The 12,759-nt window shown below is 46.4% G+C and overlaps 1 protein-coding gene across 1 annotated transcript in view; it reads left to right on the top strand.

The window, feature by feature from the left end:
* LOC137375547 (soluble guanylate cyclase 88E-like) overlaps positions 1-12,759 on the top strand; it is a 425,917-nt gene that overhangs the window by 136,928 nt on the left and 276,230 nt on the right. The window contains exon 9 of the mRNA XM_068042889.1: positions 11,672-11,789. Coding sequence (XP_067898990.1) covers positions 11,672-11,789 — 118 coding nt within the window. The remainder of the gene's footprint in view (positions 1-11,671; positions 11,790-12,759) is intronic.

The following is a 12,759-nucleotide window of genomic DNA, read 5'->3' as shown; positions in this document are numbered from 1 at the left end:
TCGTCATCCAGGGAGCTCTGGATTTGTTTGCCCTACCTTTCCTCCTCGTGGGAATGTACCTTGACTGCCCCCGAACTATCTCCTCTTTAAAGGCAGCCCATTGTTCAGTTACAGTTTTGCCTGTCAATCTTTAATTCCAATTTACCTGGGCCAAATACATTCTCACCCCATTGAAGGTGGTCCTCCCCCAGTTGATTATTTTTCCTCTGGATTGCTCATTGTCCTTTTCCATAGCTAATCTAAACCTAATGATACTATGATCACTGGCCCATAAATGTTCCCCTGCTGACACTTGATCCACTGGTCACACCTGATTCCCTAGAACCAGATCCAGCAAGGCCTCCTTCCTCATTGGACTGAAAACATACTGATATAGAAAATTCTCCTGAACACACTCTAGAAACTCTTGCACCTCTCGGCCCTTCACACTATTACTATCCCAGTGTATATTAGGATAATCAAATTCCCCCATTATAATTACTCTAAAATGCTTGCACCTCTCTGTAATTTCCTTGAAAATTTGTTCCTCTATATCTTTCCCAATAATTGGTGGCCTATAGAATACACCCAGCAATGGAATGGTACCTCTTCTTTCATATCTCTAACTAAATAGATTCTGTCCTTGACTCATAAGACATAAAAAATAGGAGCAGGAGTAGGCCATTCAGCCCCTCAAGCCTGCCCTGCCATTTAATAAGATCATGGCTGATCTGTCCCAGGCCTCCACACCTCTTTCAGGCCTGCTCTGCCTAACCCTCGACTCCCCGAGATTTCAAAAATCTATCTACCTTCTCCTTAAATACATTTAGTGACCTAGCCTCCACACTCGGGCGGCACAGTGGCGCAGTGGTTAGCACCGCAGCCTCACAGCTCCAGTGACCCGGGTTCAATTCTGGGTACTGCCTGTGTGGAGTTTGCAAGTTCTCCCATGTCTGCGTGGGTTTCCTCCGGGTGCTCCGGTTTCCTCCCACATGCCAAAGAGTTGCAAGTTGATAGGTAAATTGGCCATTAGCAATTGCCCCTAGTATAGGTAGGTGGTAGGGAAATATAGGGACAGGTGGGGATGTGGTAGGAATATGGAATTAGTGTAGAATTAGTATAAATGGTCGGCACAGACTCGGTGGGCCGAAGGGCCTGTTTCAGTGCTGTATCTAAACTAAACTAAAAAAACTAAACTCTCTGAGGTAGAGAATTCCAGAGATTCACCACCCTCTGAGAGAAGAAATTCCTTCACATCTCAGTTTTAAATGTGTGCCCCCTTATTCTGTAATTCCGTCACCTAGTTCGAGATTCCCCCACTAGTGGAAACATCTTCTCAACATCTACCCTATCAAGCCCCCTCAGAATCTTGTACGTTTCAATAAGATCACGCCTCATTCTTCTAACCTCTAATGAATAAAGGCCTAACCTGTTTAGCCATTCTTGATAAGACAGCCCCTTCATCCCAGGAATCAGCCTAGTGAACCTTTTCTGAACTGCCTCCAATGCTAGTATATCCTTCTTTAAGTACGGTTACCAAAACTACTAAATACTCCAGGTATGGCCTCACCAACACCCTGTACAGTTGTAACAAGACTTCCCTATTTTTAAACTCTAACCCCCTAGTAATAAAGGCCAACATTCCATTTGCCTTCCTAATTACTTGCTGCACCTGCATGCTAATGTTTTGTGTTTCATGTACAAGAACACCCAGATCCCTCTGTACTGCAGTGTTTTGTAGTCTTTCTCCATCTAAATAGTAATCTGCCTTTTTATTTTTCCTACCAAAGTGGATGATCTCACACTTTCCCACATTGAACACCATCTGCCAAGTTTTTGCCCACTCACTTAACCTATCTATATCCCTTTGCAGATTCTTTGTGTTCTCATCACAACACGCCTTCCCACCTATTTTTGTATTGTCAGCAAATTTGGATACACTGCGCTCTGACCCTTCCTCTAAGTAATTAATGTAGATAGTAAATAGCTGAGGCCCTCGGACCGATCCTTGTGGCACCCCACTAGTTATGGCTTTCCAACCTGAAAAAGACCCATTGATCCTGACTCTCTGCCTTCTGTGTGTTAGCCAATCCTCAATCCATGCCAACACATTACCCCCAATACCCTGAGCTCCTATTTTGTGCAATAACCTTTTATGTGGCACCTTATCAAACACCTTCTGAAAATCCAAATACACAACATCTACTGGTTCATCTTTATCCACTCTGCTTGTTATATCCTCAAAGAACTCTAACAAATTTGTCAAACATGATTTTCCTTCCATAAAACCATGTTGACTCCGTTTGATTGCATTATGTTTTTCTAAATGTCCTGCTATTTCTTCCTTAATAATCGACTCAAGCATTTTCCCAATGACTGATGTTAAGCTAACTGGTCTGTAGTTTACTGCTTTCTGTCTCCCTCCTTTCTTGAATAGGGGTGTCACATTAGCGGTTTTCCAATCCGCTGGTACCCTACCAGAATCCAGTGAGTTTTGGTATATTATGACCAATGCCTCCACTGTCTCTGCAGCCACCTCCTTCAAAACCCTTGGATGCAGGTCATCAGGTCCTGGCGACTTGTCTGCCTTTAGTCCCTTCAGTTTGTCCAGCACCTTTTCCCTCATGATAGTGATTATTACAAGTTCCTCCCTCCCATTTACACCTTGCTCACCTATTGTTGTTGGGATATTTATAGTGTCCTCCACTGTGAAGACTGATGCAAAATATTGGTTTAAATTATCTGCTATTTCCCTGTTCCCTGTTATTAATTTCCCAGTCTCATCCTCTAAGGATCCCACACTTTAGCTACTCTTTTCCTTTTTATATACCCATAGAAGCTCTTACTGTTTGTTTTTATATTTCTTGCCAATTTACTCTCATAATCAATTTTCTCCCTCTTTATTAGTTTTTTAGTCATCCGCTGCTGGTTTCTAAAAGCTTCCCAATCCTCTGGCCTACCACTCGTTTTCGCCACATTGTACACCTTTGCTTTTGATTTGATACTCTCCTTAACTTACTTTGTTATTCACAGGTGGTTCATCATTCTCTACGAGTCCTTCCTTCTGACTGGAATAAATTTTTACTGAGTGTTATGATATATCTGCTTAAATGTCTGTCACTGCTCATCCACTGACCTTCCCCTTAGTCTGTTTTCCCAGCCTGCTTTAGACAACTCTTTCTTCATACCTCTGTAATTGCCCTTGTTTAAATTTAGTTTAGAGATACAGCACTGAAACAGGCCCTTCGGCCCACCGAGTCTGTGCCGACCATCAACCACCCATTTATACTAATCCTACACTAATCCCATATTTCTACCACATCCCCACCTGTCCCTATATTTTCCCTACCATCTACCTATACTAGGGGCAATTTCTAATGGCCAATTTACCTATCAACCTGCAAGTCTTTGGCATGTGGGAGGAAACCGGAGCACCCGGAGGAAACCCACGCAGACACAGGGAGAACTTGCAAACTCCACACAGGCAGTACCCGGAATTGAACCCAGGTCGCTGGAGCTGTGAGGCTGCGGTGCTAACCACTGCGCCACTGTGCCGCACAGTGAATTGAAGACACTGGTTTGAGAACCGAGATGCTCGCCCTCAAACTGAAATTGAAATTCTACCATGTTGTGATCGCTACCTCCTAGAGAATCCTGAACTACAATATCTATTAATCCTACCTCATTACACAATACCAATTCGAAAATAGCCTGTTCCCTGGTAGGTTCTGCAACATATTGCTCAAGTAACAATCCCTGACGCACTCTACAAATTTGTCTTTCATGCTACCCTTGCCAATTTGATTTGTCCAGTCTATATGCAGATTAAAATCACCCATGATAATTGCAGTGCCCTTCTTACACACCTCCATTATTTCCTGATTAATATCTTGTCCTACTCTTCAGGGGCCTATAGACCACTCCCACCCATGATTTATTTCCCTTGCTATTCCTTATTTCCACCCAAACTGATTCTACATCACAATCTATTACACCTATATCATTACTCACAACTGCACTGATCCTTTCCTTTAATAGCAAAGCTATCCCACCTCCTTTTCCTTTCTGCCGGTTCTTCCGGAACATCGAATATCCTTGAACATTAAGATTCCAGCTTTGGTCATCCTGCAACCACGTCTCAGTGATAGCTATCAAATCATATTCATTTATTTCTATCTGTGCCATCAGCTCATCTATCTTGTTACAAATGCTACGTGCATTCAGATAAAGAGCCTTAAGCTTTGACATTTTACCATTATTACTCATTCTGGTTCTGCTTTCTGCTGTACTCTTATGCTTGTATTCTCTGTCCCTTCCTGTCACTCTTTGATTAATGTATGCTCCTTCACTACCCTGCACCTCTTCTCTCTCGTTACTATTCGACTTTTTAAACTTCCCTTCAATTGAACCCTCCCCCCCACTATTTAGTTTAATGTCCTATCTACAATCCTAGTTATACGATTCACCAGGACACTGGTCCCAGCGTGGTTCAAATGAAGCCCATCCCAATGGAACAGCTCTCTCTTTCCCCAGTACTGGTGCCAGTGCCTCATGAATCGGAACCCATTTCTCCCACACCAGTCTATGAGCCATGCATATACCTCTCTAATCTTATTTACCCGATGCCAATTAGCACGTGGCTCAGGTAGTAATCCGGAGATTATTACCTTTGTGATTCTGCTTTTTAATTTGGCCCCGAGTTGCTCATAGTCCCTCAGCAGAACCTCTTTCTGAGTCCTACCTATGTCATTGATACCTATGTGGACCACGACAACTGGATCCTTTCCCTCCCACTCCAAGTTCCTCTCCAGCTCAGAAGAGATGTCCTTAACCTTGGCACCAGGTCGGCATCACAGCCTTTGGGACTCTCTATCTTTGCTACAGAGAACAGTATCTATTCCCCTAACTATGCTATCCCCTATTACTACTACATTTCTCTTTTCTCCCCCCATTTAAATGGCACTCTGAACCACGGTGCTGTGGTCAGTTCACTTATCCTCCCTGCAGTCTGTGCCCTCGTCCACACTGGGAGCAAGAACCTCATACCTATTGGATAAGGGCATTGACTGAGGCTCCTCCAAAACTAAATTCTGGATCCCCATACCTGCCTCACTCGCAGTCACACCCTCCTGTCCCTGACCACAGTCCAGATTGGATGTAATTAATCTAAGGGGTGTTACTGTCTCCTGAAACACAGTGTCCAGGTAACTCTCCCCCTCCCTGATGTGTCGCAGTGTCCGCAGCTCAGACTCCAGCTCATCAACTCTGAGCCGAAGCTCCTCGAGCAGCCAACACTTGCTGCAGATGTGGTCACCGTGGATCACACCGGTGTTCACCAACTCCCACATACTACAGCTGTAACACATCACCGTGGATCACACCGGTGTTCACCAACTCCCACATACTACAGCTGTAACACATCACCGTGGATCACACCGGTGTTCACCAGCTCCCACATACTACAGCTGTAACACATCACCGTGGATCACACCGGTGTTCACCAGCTCCCACATACTACAGCTGTAACACATCACCGTGGATCGCACCGGTGTCCACCAACTCCCACATACTACAGCTGTAACACATCACCATGGATCGCACCGGTGTCCACCAACTCCCACATACTACAGCTGTAACACATCACCGTGGATCACACCGGTGTTCACCAACTCCCACATACTACAGCTGTAACACATCACCGTGGATCGCACCGGTGTTCACCAACTCCCACATACTACAGCTGTAACACATCACCGGGGATCACACCGGTGTTCACCAACTCCCACATACTACAGCTGTAACACATCACCGTGGATCACACCGGTGTCCACCAACTCCCACATACTACAGCTGTAACACATCACCGTGGATCACACCGGTGTTCACCAACTCCCACATACTACAGCTGTAACACATCACCGTGGATCACACCGGTGTTCACCAACTCCCACATACTACAGCTGTAACACATCACCGTGGATCACACCAGTGTTCACCAACTCCCACATACTACAGCTGTAACACATCACCGTGGATCACACCGGTGTTCACCAACTCCCACATACTACAGCTGTAACACATCACCGTGGATCACACCGGTGTCCACCAACTCCCACATACTACAGCTGTAACACATCACCGTGGATCACACCGGTGTCCACCAACTTCCACATACTACAGCTGTAACACATCACCGTGGATCACACCGGTGTTCACCAACTCCCACATACTACAGCTGTAACACATCACCGTGGATCGCACCGGTGTTCACCAACTCCCACATACTACAGCTGTAACACATCACCGTGGATCACACCGGTGTTCACCAACTCCCACATACTACAGCTGTAACACATCACCGTGGATCACACCGGTGTCCACCAACTCTCACATACTACAGCTGTAACACATCACCGTGGATCACACCGGTGTTCACCAGCTCCCACATACTACAGCTGTAACACATCACCGTGGATCACACCGGTCTTCACCAGCTCCCACATACTACAGCTGTAACACATCACCGTGGATCACACCGGTGTCCACCAACTCCCACATACTACAGCTGTAACACATCACCGTGGATCACACCGGTGTTCACCAGCTCCCACATACTACAGCTGTAACACATCACCGTGGATCACACCGGTGTCCACCAACTCCCACATACTACAGCTGTCACACATCACCGTGGATCACACCGGTGTTCACCAACTCCCACATACTACAGCTGTAACACATCACCGTGGATCACACCGGTGTTCACCAACTCCCACATACTACAGCTGTCACACATCACCGTGGATCACACCGGTGTTCACCAGCTCCCACATACTACAGCTGTAACACATCACTGGCCCAGCCATCTCTATTCTATTTAATTAATTAATTTGGATCACAGTATTTAAGAAAAAAAAACTATTTAAGTGTACTCTTTATCTGTAATGACGTCACCTGATTTCAATTACTTGGCCAAAACCAAAAAAAAAAGAAAAAACAACAGGAGACCAGGAAGAAGTAAAGAAATACCAATCACTTACCAGCCCTCCTGCAATGTCACACTTCGATTTTTGCTGGTCAAGTAGTTCCACAGAACAGAACAGAGCGACTCTCACCACCGCCACTACTTCTGGTGTCAGGCATCGCTCTCCACTCCTTTTATGTCCTGGCTCCTCTCACCGCTGCCTCTCAGACATCCTCTCTCTCCAGCATTGTAATGTTCTCCTTAATCAATACATCTCCTGCTTTCCTTCCTTGACTTTGCTGAACACCTGGACCCAGGAATATTTAGTATCTAATCCTGTCCTTTTTTTTGAACCAGCTCTCTGTTATTGCCACCACATCATCTGTCCATGTGACTGTGTGCACCTACAGCTCACCACCCTGATTTACCACACTCTGCACATTCATATGTATGTACAGGAAACCAAATTTAAACCTGTTCACATTCCCTCTTACTCTGACCTCACCTAATACCTTACTATTTCCTATTTCGGTGCTATCTGTCTCTCTCAATTCTCTGCACCTTGGTTTTCCAGTCAAATATTATCTCCTGGTTCCCACAACCCTCCCCAATAGACTAGCCAATCATCGCAAGGACATTGGTCCTGGCTATGTTCAGGTGCAACCTGCCCAGCCTGTACAGGTCCCATCATCTCCAGAACTGATCGCAATGTCCCAGGAATCTAAAGCCCTCCCTCCAGCACCATCTCTCCAGCCACTCATTCATCTGCTCTCTCCTCCAATTTCCTCCTAGCACATGGCACTGGGAGTAATCTGGAGATTACTAGCTTTGACGTCCTGCTTGCTGGCTGCTTTTCTAGCTCCCTAAACTCTGCCTGCAGGACTTCATCCCTCTTTCTACCTGTGTCATTGGTACCAATATGGACCATCACCACTGGCTGTTCACTCTCCCCGGTCAGGCTGCTCTGCAGCTGCTCAGTGACGTCCTTGACCCTGGCAGCAGGGAGGCAACAAATCATCCTGGATTCATGACTGCAGCCGCAGAAATACCTGTCTGTTTGCCTCACTATCGAATCCCCTATCACTATAGATTTCCCAATCTTCCTCCTGACTTGCTGCACAGCTGAGCTAGTGGCGGTGCCCTGGTCCAGGCTCAGGCTGCGGTGCCCTGGTCCAGGCTCTGGCTGCGGTGCCCTGGTCCAGGCTCAGGCTGCGGTGCCCTGGTCCAGGCTCTGGCTGCGGTGCCCTGGTCCAGGCTCTGGCTGCGGTGCCCTGGTCCAGGCTCTGGCTGCGGTGCCCTGGTCCAGGCTCTGGCTGCGGTGCCCTGGTCCAGAATCTGGCTGCGGTGGCCTGGTCTTGACTCTGGCTGCACATCCCAGAAGAATCATCACTCTCACCAGTATTCAGAATGGAATACCGATTGGAGAGTGAGATGCACTCAGGGAACTCCTGCACTACCTACCTGTTTCTTTTTGACTGCCTGGTGGTCAACCATTCCCTCTCTCCCTGCATACTCTTCAGCTGTGTGGTGACCACACCTATAAAGGTGCTATCCACAAAACACTCAACCTGACGGATGCTGTACAGTAATGCCAGCTGCTGCTCAAGCTGATGACAATTCCTGCACATGTAGATATCCATGAGAAGAATGAGAAAGAGCCTGTGCACTCCACTGTTGTGCTTTTATTTATTAGACTGTTAAACTTACTGAACAGAAATTAATAAGACTTAAATAAATAGTCACCAGCTACTCACCAATCAGCTGCTTCCCTTGTGCTGATATCAGTTTATTTTATAGAGAATTAACTTAAATATTTCACTTAACTCTTATTATCTAAATACTTCAGATTTTAATTGACTGAAAAATTCAGAACCCAATCGGAAGCACAGCTGTCTCAGCTGTAAGTTGGGGGGTGGGGGGTGGGGGGGGGGGGGGGGGGGGGAGTGGTGGGGGCTGCAGACAGGAGGATGAGTGGGAAATCTATAGTGATAGGGGATTCAATAGGGGAACAGGTGTTTCTGCAACAGCAAACGTGAATCCAGTTACTATCCCTTGTTACTTAATTTTGACTTTATCCCCAGTAATTAATTGAGCACTCATTTTAAATACATGATAAATTATCAAAATGACTTTACATTATTATACAAATTAATTGAACTTGTCTTATTTTAGAATTGATTTATTTAAGCTAAAAGCTTACCAGTAGCATCCCGGGAGACATTTTGTCATGTGACATCACTTCACAAATTATTTTTCCTATCTGGTTCAGACACACAGTCCGATCACAGATCACAGACCTGCTCCTCTCCCAGTTCTCTCCTCTCCCAGGCCTCTCTTTATATCAATATTACACTGGTTCATGAAGGTTTTATGTTCACTGATATGAAATTGAATTTGAGCATAGGAATTGGAATGTGCGAAGGGTTCCGTCAGCTCCTGACCTCATTACAGCCTTGGTTCAAACATGGATAAAAGAGTTGAATTCCAGAGGTGAGGTGAGAGTGACTGCCCATGACATCAAGGCAGCATTTGACCAAGTATGGCATCGAGGAGCCCTAGCAAAACTGGAGTCAATGGGAATCGGGGGGAAAACTCTCTGCTGGTTGGAGCCATACCTAGCGCAAAGGAAGATGGTTGTGGTTGTTGGAGGTCAATCATCTCAGTCCCAGGACATCACTGCAGGAGTTCCTCAGGGTAGTGTCCTAGGCCCAACCATCTTCATCAATGACCTTCCCTCCACCATAAGGTCAGAAGTAGGAATGTTCCTGATGATTGTACAATGTTCAGCACCATTCGTGACACCTCAGATATTGAAGCGGTCCGTGTCCATATGCAGCAAGACCTGGACAGCATTCAAGCTTGGGCTGATATGTGGCAAGTAACATTTGCATCACACAACTGCCAGACAATGATCATCTCCAACAAAAGAGAATCTAACCATCTCCCCTTGACATTACCATCACAGAATCCACCACTATCAACCTCCTAGGGGTGACCATTGACCAGAAACTGAACCAGACCAGACAAATAAATGCTGTGGCTGCAAGAGCAGGTCAGTGGCAGCAAGTAACCTCCCAAAGCCTGTCCACCATCTACAAGGCACAAGTCAGGAGTGTGATGGAATACTCTCCACTTGCCTGGATGGGAGCAGCTCCAACAACACTCAAGAGGCTCGACAGCATCCAGGACAAAGCAGCCCACTTGATTGGCACACCATCCACAAACATTCACTCCCTCCACCACAGACACACAGTGGCAGCAGTGTGTACCATCTACAAGATGCACTGCAGCAACGCACCAAGGCTCCTTCGACAGCGCCTTCCAAACCCGCAACCTCTACCAACTAGGAGGACAAGGGCAGCAAATACATGGGAACACCACCACCTGCAAGTTCACCTCCAAGTCACACACCATCCTGACTTGGAACTATATCACCGTTCCCTCACTGTCACTGGGTCAAAATCCTGGAACTCCCTTCCTAACAGCACTGTGGGTGTACCTACCCCACATGGACTGCAGCAGTTCAAGAAGGCAGCTCACCACCACCTTCTCAAGGGCAGTTAGGGATGGGCAACAAGTACTGACCTAGCCAGTGATGCCCACATCCCATGAATAAGCAATTTTTAAAAAGCCCATTGAGGATGGATCAAGTTCTGGGGGATGAAGTGAGGCAAGTGAAGTATTTTCAGTATTTGGGGAACAGTGATCAGAATAGAACTAGTTTTGAAAAGGTATGAAGTGTAGAAATCCTTAACTGGAAGAGGACTAAATTCAGTTAAAAAGGGACCTGACCCAGCCGGACTGGAATCAAACAGTAATTGAAGATTGGAGGGCTTTCAAAGAGGAGTTTGCTTGGGTCCAGAGGAGGTGGATTCCTTTGAGGGGGAAAGGAAGGCAATCCAAAGCTAGAGCCCCCTGAATGTCTAAAGATATCGAGTTTAAAATCAGGTAGAAAAATTGTAAAGTTCATAATGCAGTGGAGAACAAAGCTGAATACAGAAAGTACAGAATACAAAAGCAGTGAAGTTTTACTGAACCTTTATTAAGCTCTGGTTGGTCCCCAACTGGAATATTGTGTCCAGCTCTGGTCACCACACTTTAGGAAGGATGTGAGGGTCCTTGAGAGGGTGCGGAGGAGATTTACCAGAATGGTTCCAGGGATGAGGGATTTTAGCTACAAGGTTAGGTTGGAGAAGCTGGGGTTGTTCTCCTTGGAGCAAAGGAGATTGAGGGGAGATTTGATAGAGGTGTACAAGATTATGACATGTTTAAATAAGGTAGATAAAGAAAAGCTATTCCCATTGATGGTACAAAGACTGAGGGACACAGATTTCAGGTTTTGGGCAACAAATGCAGGAATTGTGAGGAAGAATGTTTTTACACAGTGAGTGATAATGATCTGGAACTCTCTGCCTACGAGGGTGATGGAAGCAGAGAGGATGCATGAGTTCACAAGGAAATTGGATGGACAATTGAGGGAAATAAACTTGCAGGGCACAGGGGATAGAGGAGGGTATGGGACTGATTTGATTGCTCTACAGAGAGCTGGCATGGAGTAAATGGCTGAACAGCCTCCTTCTGTGCCTAACGACTCGATAAGATCGAGAAAGGGAATAGAAAGGGTAAAGAAAGAGTATGACGATAGACAAGTGGGTAACATAAAATCCTCCCAGGGAATGCTGAGCAGGGATTATGTCGCGATGTCAGTGTGATTGTGTCCTGTTGCAGATGGAAACAGTTCCAGTACAATGGAGACGAGTGGAGACGGAAGTCGCTGCCTGAGACTGAAGGGACAGATGAGATTCATGCCTGAATGGGAATCGATCATCTTCCTGGGGACACCAGTGTAAGACGTGGTGGGGGAGAGGGCGGAGGATCCAGGGAAGGGGTGGGGGGGAGCGGTCTGACTGAGGTGGGTAGGAAGACAGGGTGACGGGATGAGGGGGTTGATGGGATGAGGTGGAGTGGAGGGGTGTTGAGGGTATAAACCGTGGCACAGAGTCAACTCCCCCTTGGCCCCTTTATTCCCTTCACCCACTTGATCCTGGCCGTCACGTGGGACAAAGTCCTCTTAATTCAGGCTCAGGCTGAGTGTTTGGGATATTGGGGTTACAGGAGAGCCACCCTCCACCTAATCCCCCGGCTACGGTTAATGGCTTAGTACAAAGAGGAGGAAACTCAGTCCTTTCTTTAACTATCAATTTACTTTATTCACGTTGTTGTACAATGTAAGAATAAGGCTTATACACTTAGTTAGACAAAAGCATGCAACTCAAACTGGGTTATACAGTTAATAACAAAGCTAGCTAGAATTGATAAGCACGCCCACTAGGTTCCTCTGACCTTTCCCTGACCTAGTCACAGAAAACAAAGGATAATACCCGAAAAAGGGGAGAGCTGACGCTGGCCAGGCGTTCCGTTCTCTCTCTCTCCTTTACGTCGTCGCCGCGTTGCTCACGCGGGGTCTTCCACTTCCGCGATGGTTGGTCTCCGGAGTTTATCGCTGACTCTATGCCCCAGATGCTCTATACTTCTTCTCCTTCTTATCTCTTCAAAACTGTGCTGTTTCTTGCCGGTTGGTTTAGGCCTGCTCACCTCGTTTGTATCTTCTCCTTATTGGCCCAGGCCCAAAGACCCCGGTATCACACCGTGTCCAAATAAGGCTCTTTTCCTGTGATCTCTCCTTTGTCTTGTCACATAAATTAATTAGTTCAAACTGGTTTTTACCAGCAAAGGCCAGTGTCGGAGCTCAGGTTACTATAGTTCATGAACTATCCAGCAGTTTGCAACAGATTCTGTACTTCTTGCAGCCCCTG

The sequence above is a fragment of the Heterodontus francisci genome, chromosome 12, assembly GCF_036365525.1.
Source record: "Heterodontus francisci isolate sHetFra1 chromosome 12, sHetFra1.hap1, whole genome shotgun sequence".
NCBI lineage: Eukaryota > Metazoa > Chordata > Chondrichthyes > Heterodontiformes > Heterodontidae > Heterodontus > Heterodontus francisci.
The sequence above is the reverse complement of the archived record's forward strand: the minus strand, read 5'-3'. Positions and strand labels throughout refer to the sequence as shown.